The 22,076-nt window shown below is 30.6% G+C and overlaps 1 protein-coding gene across 2 annotated transcripts in view; it reads left to right on the top strand.

Moving 5' to 3' along the window:
- The window catches only part of TECRL (trans-2,3-enoyl-CoA reductase like), a 111,381-nt gene that overhangs the window by 75,239 nt on the left and 14,066 nt on the right, over nucleotides 1-22,076 (top strand). For both annotated transcript variants that reach the window (XM_027597500.2, XM_027597499.2), the window contains exons 5-8: nucleotides 7,132-7,247; nucleotides 8,123-8,228; nucleotides 9,503-9,575; nucleotides 13,500-13,543. In XM_027597500.2, coding sequence (XP_027453301.1) covers nucleotides 7,132-7,247; nucleotides 8,123-8,228; nucleotides 9,503-9,575; nucleotides 13,500-13,543 — 339 coding nt within the window. The remainder of the gene's footprint in view (nucleotides 1-7,131; nucleotides 7,248-8,122; nucleotides 8,229-9,502; nucleotides 9,576-13,499; nucleotides 13,544-22,076) is intronic.

Genomic DNA, 22,076 nt, shown 5'->3' with positions numbered 1-22,076 from the left:
CTGCGTCTTTGAGGTAAATACCCAGTAGTGTAATTGCTGGGTCATAGGGTAGCACTATTTTTAATTTTTGAGGAACCTCTACACTGTTTTCCAAAGTGGCTGTACCAAGTTGCATTCCCACCAACAGTGTAAGAGGGTTCCCGTTTCTCCACAACCTCTCCAGCATTTGTTGTTTCTTGTCTTGTCAATTTTTGCCATTCTAACTGGTGTAACGTAGTATCTCAATGTGGTTTTGATTTGGATTTCCCTGATGGCTAATGATGATGAACATTTTTTCATGTGTCTGTCAGCCATTTGTATGGCTCCAAAAGAAGTGTCTGTTCATGTCTTCTGCCCATTTTTAGACTTGATTATTTGTATTTTGGGTGGTGAGTTTGAGAAGTTCTTTATAGATCTTGGATACCAGCCTTTTATCTGTAGTGTCATTTGCAAATATTTTCTCCCATTCTGTGGGTTGCCTCTGTGTTTTGTTGAGTGCTTCCTTTGCAGTGCAGAAGCTTTTTATCTTGATGAAGTCCAAAAAGTTCACTTTTGCTTTTGTTTCACTAGCTTTTGGTGATGTATCTTGAAATAAGTTGCTGTGGCCGATGTCAAAGAGGTTACTGTCTATGTTCTCCTCTAGGATTTTGAAGTATTGCACTTTTAATATTTTCTATATTAAGATAGCTTTCCTTTTGCCATCATTAACAATCAATATTATCAAACACAGTACTTAAATTGTCCCTATAAACATTCAATTTTTAAAATTATTGCAAATGCAGGACAATTTATTCATTATTATTTAATTCTCAAATAGAGTAATTCAAGTCTGCATTCATTAAAATATTGTCACATCTTTTATTTTTCTGACAATCTGTCCTTTAATATACATTATCTTCCTGTATTTAGTTCATTATTTATATTTCATTGTTATTGCTTAAATAGTTGCTTTAATTTTCAAAGTTCCTTGGTTGAGTTTTTGAGTACTAATTTGTGGCACAAAAAAACTGAGTTTAGAGTATTCTGAATCCTTGTTAAGTATAGTATTTATAAAACAGCCTATTAATGCATGCATTATGTAAGCAAAGGATTTAATGCTTAAATGTGATATCAACAGACCTTTACTAAAGGAGATTTTAGACAAGCACATTCTGATCTTCAAAGGTTAAAATATTCAAAGTCTTTGTCCACATTTATGAGGAAAAGGGAATTCTGTCTACAGAAGTTTTGTCAGGACGAGTGGCATTAATGGTGAGTTCATTAGAAATTCCAGCTGCATCATTTGGATAAGCACTGAGCAGAGAAATTGTTAAGGTGGAATTCTAGGACAATTGTACTAGAAAATTATAGCTTATTTGAAAGGAAAGTCTAGTTGACAAAGAGAACTCTGGAAATAGGGTGAATATTTTTAAATCAACCCTATGTTTCACACAATCTTTTGTTCCAAATGAATCAGTCTTATTAAATGCTAAAAATATACACATTACATTGCAGTCATACCCACTTTATGTCTACTAAATTATACAATAAAAGCAATATTTACCACTTATAACATTGTTGTACATTTATAAGATATTAAAATGCGCTTCTATAATAAAAGCGTTCTCCTAGGGTTGGGCTTTTTTGTTTGTTTTTTGTTTTTTTGGAGACAATCTCTTTAGCAAGGTCAAAAATAAGATTTTAATAATAATATTTTTCATGAAGTAAGAGTGTGCTGTCACAGAATATTAAGAAAATATTTGCCTCATTGAACTTATTGAAAAATAGGATAGTGGGTTAATATAATAATCCTCATTATATAGATCCTATCAACCAAAAACCGATTCACTTTTCACCATTTTTATGTTCATTCCTGTTTGTCCTATAGTTCTATGCAATTTATCCCTTGCAAAGAATCAGGTATCTACCACCACAGTCAGATACAGAATTTTTCCATTCCCACAAAGGGACTCTGTCATATTAATCTCTATATTTATACACTCTTTTTCCTATCCGAGGGCAACAACCGATCTGTTCTTCATTTCTATATTTTTGTCATGTAGCAAATGCTATAAACAGAAATACATGGGTAGGTTTTTTTTGTTTTTGTTTTGGTTTTGCTTTTGTTTGTTTGTTATTTTGAGATTGATGTTTAATTTTCTCTAAGTACAGTGCCTTTTTGGAATCCATCCTGGTTGTTGCATGTATCAATACTCAGTTCCTTTTATTGGTGAGTAGTATTTGGTTGTATGAACGTAGCAGTTTGTTTATCCATTCACCCCCTGACAGGTATTTGGTTTGCTTTTAGTATTTCACAATAAATAAAGCTGTTATCAATCTGTGTGTAGGTATTTGTATAAACATAAGTTTTTATTTATCTGATACACACTGTTGAGTTTTAAGAGTACCTTTTATATTCCAGATAAAGCCTTTTGCATGATAAGTGGTTTGCAAATATTTCCTCTCAGTTTTAGCTTGTCTTTTCATTCTCTTAATGAGATTTGTGGCTTTCTTTTTTTCTTTCTTTCTTTCTTTCTTTTTTCTTTCTTTTTCTTTTTCTTTCTTTCTTTCTTTCCTTCTTTCTTTTTTTGTGTGTGTGTGTGCAAAAAGTTTTCAATTTTAATGCAGTTTAAGTTGCCAGTGTTTTAAGGATTTTGTCTTTGCTGTCATATGTAAGAATCCTTTGCCTTGCCATAGATCTGGGAGTTTTCTCCTATGTTTTCTTCTAACAATTTAATAGTTTTTTATGTTTTACATTTTAATCATAGTCTATTTTTATTGTAAAGAAATATTTAATTTTATCATCCAGATTAGTATCTTTGTTTCCTGTGTTCTACAGTTCTTTTGTTCTCTTTTATAGTCTTTCCCCATCTGGGATTAATTGTCATATTTCATTTTCTATTAGCCTCTTGGTTATTTTGGCTATATCGTCTTTTTTGCCAACTCTACTGGTTACCCAAGAGCTTATAATGTGCATCTTTAAAATGTTGAACACAAATAGAAATTATTTATGTTTACTGATGTGAAAATACTTCATAGGTAATTGAATGACTTTATGATATTTAATCTCTTCCTGACTAATCTTCTATTGTGGTATATTTTAATTTTCTAGGTACTGTTAAGTAAAAATCCACTACTATAATTTTATATGGCCAATATTTATTTAGATTTATCATTTTCACTCTAATTTAGTTATTTCTTCTAATGCTGAGCTTGTATCTGTGATCATTATCATTCTTCCTAAAGAACATCTTTAGTGATTTATTCTAGTTCTGCCATTGGTGAATTTTCTCAACTCAGTTCATCCGAAAATGTATTTATTGAACTATTTTGGGAAAATTTTTTTGTGGAAAAAGTAATTCCATATTGGCAGTTATATTTGTCTTCACTTTACAAAATTTTGTAATTTTGATTTTTCACTCCCATGCTTCTGTTGAAAAGTCCACTATGCTCTTTTGAAATGATGTGTCTTTTCTCTGGCTCATATTAAATTTGTCTTTTGTTTGATTATCACTGTTTGACGATGATGCACGCAGTTACAGTTATGTTCTTATTTATCCTGTTTTGGGTTTATAGGGTTATCTGAGTCTACTGTTTGGTATAAATATTTAATTTGAAAAATTATCATAATCTCTTTAATATTTGGTTTTCCACTATTCTCTTTGCATTCTCCTCCTGGGACTCCTATTACATTTCCATATTTTTCTTCTCAGAGTTTGCAAATATCTGCTGAAATACTCAACCTTGTTTTTTTATTTGTTTGAATATATAAAAGATCATTTTTTAAATGTATGTGTCTGATAATTCTACTCTGTGGATCTTCAGTTTATCTCTTTTGAATGTCTGTTGTTTCTTTGGATTTGATTACAATATCTTTACTCTTATTATACTTTTATATTTCTGACCTAGTGCAGGAAAATATATATGAACCACCTGTAAAGATAACTTGAGGCCAAGGATCATGTTACCCTCTATTCAAACTGATTTATCATCCTGTAGATGGACTAAGGGCATTATTTGACCCACGTCATCTCAATCCAATTGACTGAAATGATTTCAGGCTGAGCTTTAGTACCTGTAAAGACAGATCTATTTTTGTTTCATCATGGCTCTTAACCCAAATCCTAGAGGTTTTATAAGGCCATTTCTGTCCTTAAAAGATGCCAACCAACAATTTTTGTCCCTTCATTCTCAGGCACCCTCAAAAGATTTAGTCTTCTTCTCAGGATGTTGTCAGTCTTCAAATCCTAGAGTCAATCACTTTCTAGAGTCCTGTTTAAAAAATCCTAATTCTCAATTCTCAATGACTCAGTAGCTCTTTGAACCCTGAAAAACATTTCGATCAACTTTTCTTGCTGATCTCATTACAATGGTTTGAATAATTTAGAACAAAATTCTCCATTATATGTCATTCATATAATGGTTAAATTAAAACGAAACAAAACAAAAACTTCTTTTAGTATTATGTTAGCTTCAATAGTTCTCATTCAGTACAAAGTGCTATTACTGTTGAGAAATGCTCTCATAATTTTAATAGCTCTCCCATCATTAGAAGATTAAGGATGGCACTACTTTATTTTGTCAGTAATTTTCAGCAACTGTGAAATATGCAATTTATTTTGATTTCAACTGTCAGTTGTAATTTTAAAAAATAAGTGAAGCCAACACCATCCCAATAATAATAGCACTAAAAAGTTTTATTTTTTTCAAGAGAGGACGAAATGCATTAATCCCAGGCTAAGCACAAAGATTCTAATCAGTTTGCAAAAATTGCAGCTGTGTGTTTCAATTTATATTTCTAAAACATCTTATTGTCTTCTTCCTTTTTCAATTTGGACATATCCCAAGTTGAATATTCTACAGGAGTTCCAAAAAAAAAAAAAAAATCTCAATTACCTAGGATGCCTAGTATCTTATGCCTAGTATCAGTTTAAATTTTACATTTAAAGCAACACATTAGTTTAATACAGTGATAATTCTATAAAGGAAAAACATGAAAATAATTTCATATTGGACATAAGTTGGAATTTAAATGTAGTATTTTATATATATATATATTCAAAGTAAGAAGAAAGTATATCTGCTTATTTTGAATATGTAATTTCTACTAAACTTTTGGTTTATAACAGACTTCCTAGTCTTTGTAAATTTATCTGATTTGTTAGGGCTTATAACTGGCGTATTTGTTTATTTGGCTTTGGTTTTGGATTTGTTTCTTTTTAGTAGGAGAAGAAAAATTCCTTTTTCAGAAGTGTGTCTTATTAATATTTGTCTATCTGGTCATTGTTTTTATTTATTCTAAAACTATTTTCAGATTACTTTCTAAGTTTAATAAAACATTGCTCTCCCTTTTTTTTTCTATTTGCACCCAAATATACTTTTTTTTGAAAGATGCATTGTCCAAAAGTTATTTCTTATTCTCTACTGCTTTCAGGTCAGGATATCGCCTTCATACTTTAGTACTGTTTTAACCCCCATATTTCAACATGAACAATATTTGTGATAAAATACTGGGCCTCTCTGAACATATTACTGTAAGCCAGCAGGTTCTCCTGATTTATTTTTAGGGTATGATGGAGATAAGACTGTAGTTTAATTTCCTGATCCAAAGAAACTTCATATTTGTGATAGCATTTTTATTAACTTAATAAAGAATGACAGGTGGTCAAGGTTAACTATTGTTCATAACATTTTTCATTACTGATATATTACTAGAGGATTTGCTCAAAATTAACCTGACTAGATCAGATGGCATTGAAATAAATATTTTAAATATTTTTAAATATTTAAATATTTAAATATTTTGTTTTAATAAAATAATTACTCTAATTATTCTAGAGTATTAACTGAACTCTATTATCAGACATTCAAAGTGGTAAACACTTTTTTCTTTACATGTGAATAATCAGGCATGTTGTATGCCATAAATTAATATAGTCTATCAGTAAAAAGTTGCTTTCCCCTGACTTTATCAGATGCTGCATATTTACCGTCATGTAAAAGTCTTTCATGGCTAGTGGGATGATCAATACTATTAAATGGAAAAAATATACCTTAAGAAACCTACATATATAAATGTTTATACTTGTGTGTACATATACACACAGATATAATTATGTATATAAAACATGCATATATATATATATCATAATCTAACTATGTAGTTATACAAAGTTCTCATGAGAAATACGAATATAATTTCTAATCAATGTGCACACCTGCATATTTGAGTATAACGTGTGCAGCTTTAAGTTTTCTTTCTTGGAAAATGATGAAAATTGGCAAAGACAAAGCAAAGCAGTAATGGCAGTTGAATTTATCATTGTCATGTCTGTATTCTTTCTCTTTGAACACTCAGAGATAAATTATTTTCCTTTCTCTGTATGAATTCCAGAGTGACTTTAACCTGGTTTTAGTATCAAAACAAAACTAAATAATGGACCATCATAATATTTAGAAAACTATCAGAAGGCCAGTCAGCCTGTGAATCTTTACACAATCAAACAGCCTTGTTCCAATTATCTTTGCAAATCTTAGGATTATCTCTCTGTAGATCTCTCTGTAGATCAGATATATCTCTCCATATATATGGTTGACTCTCAGCTCCAGAATTCAGAAGGCAATCCTTTTAACTACCTACTCAAACTCATTAGAATTAAAGTCTAAAATTTTCAGAAGAGAAAACTAGATTATTTCAATTTGAATCAGTGTCAAATCAATCAAATTCAAGATGACCTGGCCATGTAAATTTAAAAAAAAAAGGTCACTGTAGCCCAATTCCATCCAGTTATAAGGAACAGTTCACATAGAAGATGGAATGTGTATGGGGCTGGGGAGACACAAAGAGATATGTTTATAATACTTTGGTTAGTTAATAAAAACTCCTGTGTTCTATTTATGAAGAAATTATTAGCTTCAATATTTATTTTTTATTTTAAAGTCACCATTTATAATTGTCCTTTCCTTAAGTCTTGGCTAGTTCTTGCAAGGAAGACTTCTTGTGAATTATATTAGCACCCAGTATAATTCAATTTAAAGAATAGATAATGCTACGTGCACTTTTACCAGTTCATTCAGTAAGCTAAGTCTATAGACATGTTTATGTTTGTATATAAATCTTAATAATATCTACAAAAGTTTATTTTTTGATTTAAATCACCTTCTTATTTTCAGGTATTTTTGGCTGAATACACAGGACCTCTGATTATATATCTCCTCTTTTATTTGAGGATCCCATATATATATGATATGAAAGAGAGTTCTAGAAGATTCTGTCACCCAGTGGTACAGTAAGTAATACATTTAGTACCTATAGATGAAGAGGAGATAAACTGGGACACAGGTATAATTTTAAAGTTTGTTTATAAACCAAATTAAAGTGGATTACATTTAAGAAACTATTTCTTAAGTAACGTTAAATAATGTATGCACACCAACTTGCAAATTTATATACAAAGAACTAAGTATACCTTAAAGTTGAGGTAATATAAGTTCATAATGATCACAGTAAAAAAAATCTGGAAATTTAGAAATATCACAAGAAGCTTAAAATTATAAAGTTGTGAATTCATATATAAAGAGCTCAAGATATAAAACTAAATAAAATAAAATAAAATAAAATAAAGTAAAATAAAATAAAATATGTACTTCTCATGGGCAACATTAATAGGAAAGAAACAATGGTTTTATAAGTATGATGATAGATGACAGTTACAACTGTGGGGAGCATAGCATAATGTAAAACTTGTTAAATCACCATGTTATACACTTGAAATTAATGTAATATTGTGTGTCAGGTATACAAAAAAAGCTTGTACATTTTCTTCTTCATTCATGAGACTTTTTGATATGAGTACATTTATAATTATTATATATTTATTCCTCGGGTAGGGGTGAACATATAGATTGTGACTAGTATTTTAAGGTATTTTGAATGTCGCCAAAAGTAAATTTATAGAGACTGTTGTGACAGTACTGTTATTGTGAAATAAATTTAGAAAATTTCTAGAATAAAAATATTAAAATAAACATTAGTGTTTTTTATTGGAAATATTTCCTAATCAATATAATATTGTAGTCAACTAACAAAAAATGTCTTATGTGTAAAGGCAAGTCAGACCTTTAGAAGGGAACTTAATATGTTCATGTTTTATTTTCTTTCTAGCTTGGCTTGCTTCTGTCATTGCATACACTATATCCGATATCTTTTGGAAACCTTATTTGTTCATAAAGTTTCTGCAGGACATACACCTTTGAAAAATTTGATAAAGGTGGGGATTGATATGTTTTGTAATTTTAATTATTATTGAGAAATTTTGTGTATTGGGTCATCCATAAAATGAAACAAAATCATGTTTATTTTCCTCATGCTTAGAATTTTCTGTTCAACTGTGCCAGCATATCTTAAGCATCCACTCCTGAGATGCCACTTCCTGAGTGACCTGTTTCACTGGAGCTGTGTTCAACCAATAACCCTACATAAAAGATTTGCCATGTCCTTTTGTTACAAGCCATGTATTCTCTGGTATCTTTAATTATGGAAATACTTAGCATTGAATTCAGATTGTTTAAGTGCCTCTTGAGGAGGAAGGATGTCATATATGAACCCTCATGTAAAAATACATCTGTGTGATAACAATGATGAAAACACACCCTGTATTTATGACAGTTGTCAGTGTGATGACAGTGTGTTTCCTCTTCCAAAAGTGGTGATGCAGGAGTTAATAACCATCCCATCATATAGCTGTCAAGAAAATGGGAAGTTTTATGAAAAGGAAATGGAAATGTACATTGAATGACATGCTGCAATTCAATTTTCCAATTTTAATTCCAATTTATTTTAATTTCCGATTTAAAGTTCACTTTCAATAGGAAATATTTCCTTATTAAAAATTTCCTGTCTTTTTTGACAAATATCTGTTTTGTAAAAATTTCAACAAGTCTTTCTATTGTCACTGTAATAAAACAATAAACTCCAAAACTCTTAGAAACCTCCAAAATCATTTAGACTAGCTTCAATTCTGGCAGAAGATATTAAAATTTATCATATCAATACAAGATCAGTATTATAGCCTAGGACTTTTTGAATTAGGATGTTTCCCTTTACAATCTATCAGAATATGTTTTACTAATGATTAAAGAATTCATTATCTTATTCACTTATGTTGGAAAATGAATATTAGTATATTTTATGTAATACATTATTTATTATTTTATTATTGCATTTATATTTATTACTTGATAGTCACAGACTACTCTTGAAAAATATTTCTAAAATATATTGCTGCATTTGCCTTATAACCTAAGTACCCATTTATATTAATAAGGGTTGAGCAAAGTAATGCCTTTCCTTAGTGATATCAAATAGGTACTTGTAAAATGCTACTTTATTGGGTGAGGAGGCATTTCATTTATCTTGCTTAGAACATACCATTTTTCATACAAAGAAAAAGCTGCAATGTGGCATATAAGTATATGGGATGATTTCAAATGATATCATAGATTTTGTATATATTCACTAACTTTTATTATGTTTTATTTGTAGGGCTGTGCCTTTTATTGGGGATTTACTTCTTGGATTGCCTACTACATTAATCACCCACAGTATACACCACCATGTATGTAGGATTTCTTTCTAAATAAACACATACTAAATTGCCAACATCAAAACTCTCTTCTACACTACACAGAAATGATGAACAACCTGGCACACCTTAAAAAAGAAGTAAATAATGAGAAAAAATGTCATTTTTAATAGCTTCCGTATCATACTCTATTACATTTTTAGGTAGACTTAAAAAAACAAACTTGAAAGACATACTTTGATTTATTTTCTCTCCATAGGAACTCTAGCAAAAATATGAGTTGATTGTAAACCTCCAAAATGACAGATAGTGAAATGAAAGAATGAAGATTAAAAAGAAAAATTCCCTATAGTCACAAAATCAATCATATAAAATCAGCTGTCAGGATTTTAAAAATTCACAATAATTATGTAATTATTATATTAAATGCAATTCAATAAGAAAAATAGAAGCAATTTGTTTCTGTAACATACTGGTTTCTGTTTATAACTTTATTATATGTACTGACCATTGACTCAGATGAAGCAGTTTGGTGGAAAACCCAATGGACCAGACCTAAATCTTCATTTCATAAAAGTGAACAAAAATAGCTGTCCTCATCAAAGAATTCCATTTCTTTATTTGCTGTGGACTTTTCTCTTTTCAGCTTTTACTGCAGCCCTCAAGGCACACACAGAGCTACAAGGGTGCTACAAGGGTGGAGGTTTCACATTTAATTGACAGTTATTTTTTGTGGTCTATTTCTGGGGTTTATGAAGTTTGAAATGGAAATGAATGGAGTATTCAAGCTTTATTTTAAATTTTATAAAATAAGTTAAACCATCTTAATATCTGTGCTTGAAGTACCAACAACAAAATCTTTACTAAGATCAGCAAATCTAGTTGAGTGTGCTAAAAGTAAATCATTACAATGTTCAAAACTTTAATTCTTCTAAATACTAACAATTAACAATGAATATTGAAGGGGAAATTTTCTTAATATTATATAAAACATTTTAAAAAATATTTTATCAAAAGATGCACCTACTAATGTTAGAATATTAATGGACCAATATTTTTGCTCCACAAGGTGTTTAAGAGGAGCCTCTGACAATGCTAAATTCACGTATCTGATACAAAATAATAGAAGCTGATTGTTATTAACATATGCAAAATATTTATTGAAAACTTAATGTTTGTCAATAATTGTAAAATTTCTGTTTCTTTTGTAATAAGAAACATTATTCTGTAAGTGCTAATATCCCCGATTATGATTAGGAAAATGAGGGCCTGAAAGTCTAATTTTACTCTGCTCAAGACTCTAAATGCATAAGATGTAAGTAGGACTTAAATTCTGTGAAAACATATATAACATTACAATACTGATTCCAACTGGAAAGTGAACAAATATCATGTCTAGTCCTATTCTCAACAGATTTGACTGCATAAAATTAATAACATCTGTACACACACTAACTTGAATAAAATACTAGATATTATTTATACATGCTAACTTGAATAAAATACTACATATTATTATTATGTATTTTCACCATATATACCATTAAGGAAGTCATTTTTCATACTTCTTGAAAATATTTTAAAGTAAATAGGAAACAAATTATGATAATTGAAAACTTCCCAATGGCAAGAATATTCCATTAACTGCAAACTGGCATGCATATGTTCAGAAAACTTAATACATAAATGTTAATATCAGCAGCAATAAAAGAAAAACAACCTGTTTTTCTCTTTCTTGCCAAATGTAAAATATTATAAAAATTATAAAAATAAAACAGAAAGTTTGGGATGCCTGGGTGACTCAGTCAGTTGAGCCTCTGCCTTCGGTTCAGGTCTTCACCCCAGGGTCCTGATACTGAGTGCTGCATTGGGCTCCTTGCTCAGCGGGGAGTTTGCTTCTTCTTCTGCCCCTCCCCCCTGCTTCTGCTCTCTCTCTGTCTCTTTCTGACACATAAAGAAATAAAATCTTTAAAAAAAATTAGAGAAAGTTTTAATGATGGCTAAAATTTTTTATAGAAAGTTTGTTTCAAATTACACTCTCTGTAGCTTTGTTTTTTGGAAATAAACACTAAAAATATTTAAAAATTATACTCTTTGCCCCGTACCTGTTTTTATCATATCATTATTTATTCTTATTAAAAAATGAAAACTAGGTATATTTTCACTGTCCTGCTACATGAAATGTTCTGAACCCCTCTCTTGTCTATTTAATATCTATTCATTTTCTAAATCAGAGTTCAACCATGTACTGAGAGTCCTCCCTGATCTCCCTGATTAAATCCTTCATTTTAGCTCTTACATTAAATACTATATAGACCTTTCTTAGTAACACTTATCAGGGTTGCACACTTCCCTTTGTTATCTTGTGATTATTATTTGTTTCCTTGTTAGACAGTAATTTTTATTAAGATAAGAGTTGCTTTTGGCTTAGTTTATAACTGATTTTATCACAAGCACACATTATAGTGCCTGTCCTATAAATGCCTAATAGCTATTATTGAATGAATAAAGTTTTGTCTAGAAGTAGCATAAACAAAAAAAATATATTTTGATTTAGCTAGAGAAGAATGTTTAATTATATGGCAAATGTTGCTTAGTTATATGGCAAATATAATATGAAGGAATAAGTGATTATAAAAGTGTTTTATAAGATCCTGTAAAAAGTGTATAACAAATATGTATATTTCCAAGGGAAAATCTGAGTTTTAACTGATTTACCATGGATAATGGGATTTTAATGTATTTTATTTCCCTTTACATTTTTATCTGTTTTCCAAAATTTTTCCATTAATGTATTAATATATTTTATTTCATAATTAGATATATGTACTTTATAAAAACAAAACATTCAATACTTCTACAAATTTTATATATATGCTTTATGGATATATATATATAATGTGTATATATATATGTATATGTCCATATGTCCATGCATAGACACTTATATAACTTTTGACTAAATTATCCTTAAAATTTCTAGACCATAGAACTGGAACTTCCATAAAAGACATAAAGAAAGATGTTTGAAGTAGTATTATTTATCATACAAAAAATTAAAGTAGCACTAAATATGCAGCATAATATTGAATGTTTTTAGAGCTAGCCACATTATACATTATGATACAGATATTATCATAGCTTTTACATGAACGTTTAATAATATTAGAAATGCCTTTAAATATATTCTTATAAAATATGCAAGATTTAAAATGAGACATTATAATTGTGTAAATGTGTTTATATAAATACAATTTATATGCAAATACACGTAAAAGTAAAAAAAAAGAAAAGCAACTGTTAATACAGATGATGAGTTTATCAGAAAATTTTATTTTTAGGACTTTTGTATATTCCACCTTCTTTACCATGAGAAAGGTATCTTTAAGACAGTGTCTAAAATTCTATTTTATTCCTTATATATATAATTTGGGAACATGTAACCTAAATTTTTATTTACTTTAAGATAAGAACATTAATGCTTGCCTCATATATTTGTTTTTAGATGAAAAATAAGAAAACATTTAAAATATTACCTATTATAAAATATCAATGCAAAAAATAAAAGTTTTTATTAGCATGTTTTTTGTTGTTGTTAAATGTTAAAAAACAACAGTTATCATTGGGTGCCATCATATATTATGCCATATCATGTGTTTCAAGGTGAGAAATGAAAGATTAAATCTGCCTTCAAAGAGCTTAATAATACAAATTAAAAATAGATTCCTTTTGTATTCTAAATATAATTAAGTGACAACTAATAAGTATATGTTGAAAGCAAAAATATTTTCATCCCTTTAGATTGCAAACGTGCTATCCCAAAAAGTCAATTACATACACCACTGTACTCTGGATTAGAGGATAGTAATATCCAATAAACATTGCTTCAATTATGTTTATAGTGTGGCAATCCAAATTATGAATGTTTGCATTACATCTTCTTTTCTTGCTTTCTAGCATTTGGAAACCGGCAAGTCACAGTATCTGCTATCATTTTTTTGGTATGTATTATTTATATTACTTGCATTCAGCTCTAATTGTAGTGCTATTAAGAATGCAAAACAAATTATATTTGAGGATTTCACATGTAGAAAATATCATCTATTTTATATTATATACTTAATGATATTTAGTAGAGTAAGTCAAACAATTACCCTGAATCAAGCTATTAGCTCTCTAAATATTTTTTGCTCTCTAAATCTTTTCATCAAAATGTTCTACTCATCTATGAAGCATGATTAGAATAATTGAAATCTAGTAAAATTTGAAAAAAAATCATAGTAATTCTTCCTATTGTGTATTTACTTACAAACCCTAAGAGCAAAAAGTTTTATGAGTCTAACAGATGAACATCTAAAAAACTCTTTGGCATATGGAAACTGCGTTTTTGAATGAAAGGTAGGTCTTTTCTAAGTGTTCTCAACCAGTTATTTAGATTATTCTATTTAAATTTACATATGCATTGTTTGAATTGGGTACACATCAATCTAAGTACAACAGATTATTTATCATTTCTGAAATGCATTGTTTCATTAAACACATATTTTGCTTCATACACCGTATAATTCCACCATATAACCCATGCTTCTATTCTTTATTCATGTTCTTCCTCATTCTTGTCCTTGATAGATTAACTCCCATGATTCCTGTCCCTGATGCATTGATGAATTCTCTTGATTCATATATAAGTCTATATCCTTTATGAAGTTGGTATTGAATAACTTATGCCCCACCATTTCATACAAGGCGTAAATCACACACACTTTGTTAAAAGCTCTCATGCGAACGTGTGTGTATGAATGTGTGTATTTTAATTAATACTTTAGTTAATTACATCCTCTATATGTTGGCTGTGGCAGGAGCAGGTCCTGCTTTAATATTTTTAGCACCTAGTTTTGTGCATATTAGAAACACTCCTTGCTTGAGTGAATAACAAAAATCATTTCTTTATTTATAACTTCTATTTTTTAAAGATTTTATTTATGTATTTGAGAGAGAGAGAATGAGAGATAGAGAGCATGAGAGGGAAGAGGGTCAGAGGAGGAAGCAGACTCCCTGATGAGCAGAGAGCCCGATGTGGGACTGGATCCTGGGACTCCAGGTTCATGACCTGAGCCGAAGGCAGTAGCTTAACCAACTGAGCCACCCAGATGCCCGTTTATTTATAACTTCTTAAGCAAATATATTGTCAATATATCATCACCTTTTAACTTTACACATGTGTATATTATTCGTAGATTGCAGGGCTTCAGTTTATTTATTTTGATGCCTTTATTGTTAACCTACATTGTACCAAGTCAAATGATTTTTGTATATTAACTACTCAGTAAATTTGAGCAAATGGAAGAATTAATTAGTCGATAAACAAAACAATAACCACGTATTTGGTCTTTATTTTTATATATTTTTAGATTCATATCTGATTATTTCTCTCATTTTTATCCTCCTTATAATGTTAGCCACTATGCATTTTTGCAACTTGTTTTCTGTTATCTGTGTAAATATTTACACATCTCCCATTTTATATAATATTCTTGATTTCTTTCCTTTTCTCTAATGTGGTATAGCTATGAATCCATGGCTCTAGTATAAAGGAAAACTTTTTTTAAAAAGTTACATTTTTATTTTGTTTTTAAGATTTATTTATTTGAAATGGGGGAGCAGAGGGAGAGGGAGAGAAAGTTTTAAGCCGACTCTGCCCTGAGCACAGAACCTAATGTGGGGCTTGATCTTATGCTCCTGAGATCAGGACCTGAGCTGAAACCAAGAGTCAGATGCTTAACTGACTGTGGCACCCAGGCCCTCCAAAAAAGTTATTGCTTTTTAAAACACTTGTCTTAGCAGTTATAATATTTTTAAGTGAAAAAAGAGGCATAATTGAAAACAAGCAAAATTCTAAAGGTTTGCAATATACATTTTTCCCCAAAGATTTCTAGACATTGCCTCCTAATTAATCTACTAGTGCTTAATATTCACACATGATTTTATTAATCAATGCTTTTTAATACATTTCACATGGGGAAAAATAAGGAGAATTAGGCAAGTCATAAAACTTTATCAGAGTTTCTGTCTTATAAGGGCCAAGGTGTCAAAATAAACAAGTAGTGATAAATAACATTGACTAAATCCAATACAGACAATAGATAAATGTAATAACTTTAATTCCACATTTCTAAGCACATAACAGATATTGACTGTTCCAATCATAGACTTAAATTGAGATTAAAAGAACAACTTGTGCTTTTAATTATAGATAGTATTGAGTATATGAATAAAACCTTATGTAAAAGTCAAAATTTTGAATGCAATTGTATTCTGTTGCAAATAGATTCAGAAATGAGACGGAAGGGTCATGCGAGTCTCCTAAAATTATAAATTGTGATGACAAATTACAAAGTCCTGCTAGCCCTGAATTTCTTAATAATGTTCCATGTAGGTGAAATACATTTACTTTTCACAAATAAAATATGATATTAAGAGGTAAGCTTTAGGAAACTGATTCTCCTACTGGATATAACAACAAATGAGTTGAGTTTGCACATATATCACCTAAATTGAAGATGCCTACCATATCATTGTGAGCATAACATTCTATATTTCAAGGTTGATTTTCTTTTCGTTCACAATAACTGAATGTCTATGTGTGTGCTTTTCACATTTATCATAAGAAATGTATATGCAAATGGTTCGGAAAGTAAAGCACCTATGTTTAAATCAAGTGCTTTTAAAATTATTTTATATTATCAGCATATAATATAATCAATTATTATTATGTAGAGGAAAAAGAGTGAGAATTCATAGGCCAATCTTGTATAATATAAAGTTTAACCAGAAAATGCTTATCTTAATTGAAAGTGTTAATTTTTCTGCTAATGTTTGCAAAACTTCCTGTTCTTCATTTTGTTGGTATATGTACCCTCTTAACATAAGAAAAAAGCATTATCCATTTAAAGTTGATTTTGCTTCTGCTGTTGTGTAGAGCCAGATTATACCCGGTTAGGAGATAATACAGTGCAATGTGTGAAATATGGTCATAGTTAATTCTTAATTACTCATGTATGAATCATCCATTTTGTTGACTAACCATTAACAATTATAATTTTCTCTTCTGCTCCCTCCTCTTTTATTTTTAGTCTAAGTTTTCTAATATAATAAGCAAAATCTATTGTAAGCAAAACAACACACATTACAATGCATACTTAATGTATTCTAATGTGGAGTATAATTCCTTGTGGAAAATCTTTGATTTTGGTGAATTTTGTCATATAGATACTATATTTTGAGAAGTATTTTATCACCTCCCCCTTTGTGTAAGTTCTTTCTGACTTTCAACATGACTTTGCTCTCTCAAGTATGTTTTGATATCATAAAATCTACACGTGAAAAATCAAAGAAGTAGAATCAAATATAGGCAAATTCATAAAGACATCAGTGTATCTTTCACCACAACTTTTAGATCTTTGTTTATCTTCTAGAAATATTGTAGAGATACAATATAATTCAGTCTCTTCATATTTCTATGATCTCTGGAACCCAAGTCCACCCACAAAGGAAAGAAAGTACTATTGCAAAAAATATATAGTCTATAATTTTTAATATTTTGCTATTTTATAAATAACAATCCTGTTTTCTTTATCCACTCTTCCTCTCAGTTTATTTTTACTCTCCAGAAGCAGTTTATGATTTGTCAATTCTTTGTACATTGAGCACTTCACCAGAAAAGGAATTTTTTCCTTGCATTTCCTTGTATTTCTTCAACAATGTAGGAATTGAGAGAAATAAATAATAATATACAAGACATGGTTTGCAAAGTACTGAAAATCACTCTTCTCCCTGGTTTTGCCCCTGTGTCTTCAATCTCACCATTAGTTATCCACGCATTTGGATTAAGTTTTATTTTTTGTTAAAATGGAAATATTCTTGGAGAAGTAATAAATTACGTTCTTTTTTTAATATTTTATTTATTTATTTGAGAGAGAGAGAGAATGAGATAGAGAGAGCATGAGAGGGTGGAGGGTCCGAGGGAGAAGCAGACTCCCTGCTGAGCAAGGAGCCCGATGCGGGACTCGATCCCGGGCCTACAGGATCATGACCTGAGCCGAAGGCAGTCGCTCAACCAACTGAGCCACCCAGGCGCCCAGTAATAAATTATGTTCTTATCAAACAGTCACATTTTCTCTTGTGACATTGAACCGAGAAGGACCTTGGGCAAAGAAGAGTAATTTTTGATTAAGGGAGAGGATACTGGGAACAATATACCACGGCTTTTAACAAGGGGGGAGGAGAGTGGAGTGGGGCCGTGCTATGGAAACTGCAGTAAGGCCAGGAAACTGCTCAAATGTTGGGTATTTGTGGAGGAGATAAATGAGGGAAGAAATGTGTGCCAAAGGTAAGTGCTTTCATTCTCAGGCAGCATGCTCAGGTTCGGATGTCAGAGTATTTTTCTGATCTTTTGCCTACTATTGATAGACACCAGTAAAAAGATGGACAGCACTTTTTATTGAAGACTTAAAACAAAATTTAGCACTCTACATTTTCTCATCATTTGCCAATTTGGTTTCCTCTCAACTCCCCTCAAGTATCTAAGGTAAATAATGACATAAGTAGGAATCAACTTTTATACCTAAATATTGTTGGAGTAATGCTTCTTCAGTAATTTGTTTAGAAGACTAGTTTTAAAATTAATAATGTAAAATTATTTTTAAAGATTTTATTTATTTATTTGCCAGAGAGAGAGCAAGCACAAGCAGTGTGAGCAGCAAGCAGAGGGAGAAGCAGGCTCCCTGCTGCACAAGGAGCCCGATGCAGAACTTGATCCCAGGAGCCTGGGATCATGACCTGAGCCAAAGGCAGACACTTGACCAACTGAGTCACCCAGGCATCCCTAATAATGTAAAATTAATGCAAATTTATTTTTTTATAATTTTTTGTAATTATCATTTAATTTTTGGCTAATACTGACTTACTCCTAAAAATAGTAATACTTTAAAATCAGCAGCTACTATATAATGATAAAAATTATCAATGCTAAAATATATAGTATTAAGCTAATATAAAATAACTTCTAAGAAATCATCATAAATGTGTTTTTAACAATAAATTAAAATAGTCAGTATTTATGAAGTATCTTTATCTTTAAAATTTTACTGTATGGTGCTATTTTTTAGACTATAGTCTTGTACTGTATGTGCACATACTTGTGTTATTTGTATTTAAATGTATATAAATGGGTTTCCTAATTTAAAGCAGATATTTCATGAAAACTCTATGGATTAAAAAATAAATAAATCAGGTATCCCTAGAATTGTGGTAATGAGATGGGCTACAGAAATAAAATAAACTATTTTTAAACATTAAATCAAATACCTTGAGTTACAATTTGAGTGAAAATATCATCTCTTACAGCAAGTATAACAAGTTTTATAAAGTAAAATATTAGTTTCATGCAAATATAAATTAATAAAATAACTCTCAAAATTTATTTTTCATATCCTGCAATCAAATAAATGCAATAGCTGAACTTTTACTTAGAACCCTACAATTATTCATTTTTAAAAGTGACATGTGTTGGTTAGGGCAAAGACAATACAATAGAACAAATAAATCATAACAAATGGTGCTGTAGGAGCCAGATACATACATACAAAAAAAAAAAAAGTGAAACCAGACACAGACTTTATACTCTTCACAAAAATTAACTCAAAGTGGATCACAGACCTAAGCACAAAATGCAAAACCGTAAAAATTAGATGATGACATAAGAGAAAACCTAAATGACTTTAGGTACCACAATGACTTTTAAGGTAAAACACTAAAGAATGATCCATGAAGGATATAATTGATAAGCTAGACTTCATTCATCTTAAAAACTTCTGGTCTGCAAGGACTGATGTCAAGAGAATGAGAAGAAAAGGATAAACTAGGAAAAATATTTGCAAGAGACACATCTGATAAAAGATCATTATCTGAAATATATAATGGATTCTTAAAATGCAAGACTAAGAAAACAAACAGCTCAATTAAAAAATGGGTAAAAGACCTTTACTGACACCTTACCAAAGAAGATATACAGTTAGCAAATAAGCATATGAAAAATGCTCCAAATCATATCCTATCAGGGAAATGCAAATTGAAATAAGATAGCACTACAAACATATTAGAATGGCCAAGAACCTAGATCACTGACAACACCAAATGAAGATAAGGATGTAGAACAACAGCAGAAAATCTCATTGCTGTGGGGGTGAAAAATGATCTAGTCACTTTGGGAAACAGTTTGGCAGTTTCTTACAAACCTAAATATACTTTTACCATATTATCCAGCAGTTGTGCTCCTGAGTATTTACCCAAAGGAAGTAGAAAATTATGTCTACACAGAACCCTACAAATGGATGTTTACAATAGTTTATTCATAATTGCCCAAACTTGGAAGCAACTAAGATGTCCCAAAGTAGGTGAATGGATAAACTATGATACATCCAGACAATGGAATATTTCTCAGTGCTAAAATGTAATGAGCTATCAAGCCATGAGAAGACATGGGGAAAGCTTAAAGGAATATTGCTCAGTAAAAGATGTCCTTCTGAAAAAGCTAAATAATATATGATTCTAACTAGATGACATTCTGAAAAAAACAAAACTGTGGAAACAGTAACAAGATCCGTGGTTAGCAAGGGTTGGGGAGAGAGGAATGAACAAAAGGAGTACAGAGGATTTTTAGGACAGTGAAAATACTCTGTATGATACCATAATGATGGTTATGTGCATTATACATTTGTCCAAACTCAGAGTGTACAACACCAAGAGTGAACTCTAATGTAAACTGTGGACTTTGGGTGATTATAATCTGTCAATGTAGGTTCATCTGTTGTGACAAATGTACCACTCTGTTGGAGGACACAGATAATGGGAGAAGTTATGCATGTTCAGGAGCAGGGGATATAGGAAAACTCTCTGGACCTTCCCCTTGATTTTGCTGTAAACTGCTCTAAAAAAATGTCTTAATGAAAAAAGTATTGGTTAGTATATATATTTTCTGATAAACCCATAACTAACATATTGGACATATTTATTCTGGAACACAATGCATGTTATCCTTTTTTTTTTACTGAAATGTATATAAATGGGCTTCCTAATTTAAAAAAAATAGAGGTTAGGAATTAGAATAAATTTTTATAATGTTATAGTGATATATTATCATGTTATAAAACTTAACTTATGATGCTAAAAGAGTATAATATTGGCCTATATTATCAAATAGCATGTCTATGCAAGTGTGTTTTATCCTTTAGAAACTAACTTCTCAAGAAGTTAGTTGATATATATTACGATGAAACTTCCATAATTATATAGTGATCTAAGATTTTCTTTATTCTTGAAATATTAAGATAAAATAAATAAGACATGACATAATAATAATTATTATCATTAGAAAGAGAGAAAATTAAAATAGCTGAAATTCAAAACAAACTTGATTATTAGTGATAGAAACATTTTAGCACATTCAATTTTTAAATTATATTAATGAAATAGACATTACATTGCTCAAATTATAAACTTATATCTGCCGATAATTAATAATAATGATAACATATATAAATCGTAATCTCAGAAAACAAACTGAGGGTTGCTAGAGTTGTGGGGGTGGCTGGGTGATAGACATTGGGGAGGGTATGTGCTATTGTGAGTGCTAACGTGAGTGTGAATTGTGTAAGACTGTTGAATCACAGACCTGTACCTTTAAAACAAATAATACACTATATGTTAAAAAAAAGAAGAAGATAGTGGGAAGAGAAAAATGAAAGGGGGGTAATCTGAGGGGGAGACGAACCATGAGAGACTATGGACTCTGAGAAACAAACTGAGGGTTCTAGAGGGGAGGGGGGTGGGGGGATGGGTTAGCCTGGTGATGTATTGAATGGAGCACTGGGTGTTATATGCAAACAACGAATCATGGAACACTACATCAAAAACTAATGATGTACTGTATGGTGATTAACATAACATAATAAAATAAAAAAATCTTTGGGGAGAACAGATATATACAGAAATAATATAGGTCATTTTTTTTTTTTAGGATTTTATTTATTTATTTGACAGAGAGAGAGACACAAGCGAGAGAGGAAACACAGCAGGGGAGAGTGGGAGAGGGAGAAGCAGGCTTCCGGCTGAGCAAGGAGCCCAGTGTGGGACTCAACCCCAGGACCCTGGGATCATGACCTGAGCCAAAGGCAAACGCTTAATGACTGAGCCACAAGGCACTCCGTTCATTTTCATTCCTATAAAAATACTATTAGATTACAGAATAAAGATTACTTATTTTTACTGTGGAAACCAAAAGAGTTTTACTAAGACAAAATGAGAGAGCCTGACTATTTGATGGCTACAAATTCTGTATAGGGTGTTTAGAATTCATTATTATTTTTTAAAGATTTAAATTTATTTAAGAGAGCACGAGAGAGAGAGCAGGAGCAGGTAGTGGGAGGGGTAGAAGGGGAGGGAGAAGAAGACTCCCCACTGAACAGGGAGCTGGAT

The sequence above is a fragment of the Zalophus californianus genome, chromosome 2 (assembly GCF_009762305.2).
Source record: "Zalophus californianus isolate mZalCal1 chromosome 2, mZalCal1.pri.v2, whole genome shotgun sequence".
Classification (NCBI taxonomy): Eukaryota; Metazoa; Chordata; class Mammalia; order Carnivora; family Otariidae; genus Zalophus; species Zalophus californianus.
Note: the sequence above shows the minus strand (reverse complement) of the source record. Positions and strands in the feature narration are given on the sequence as shown.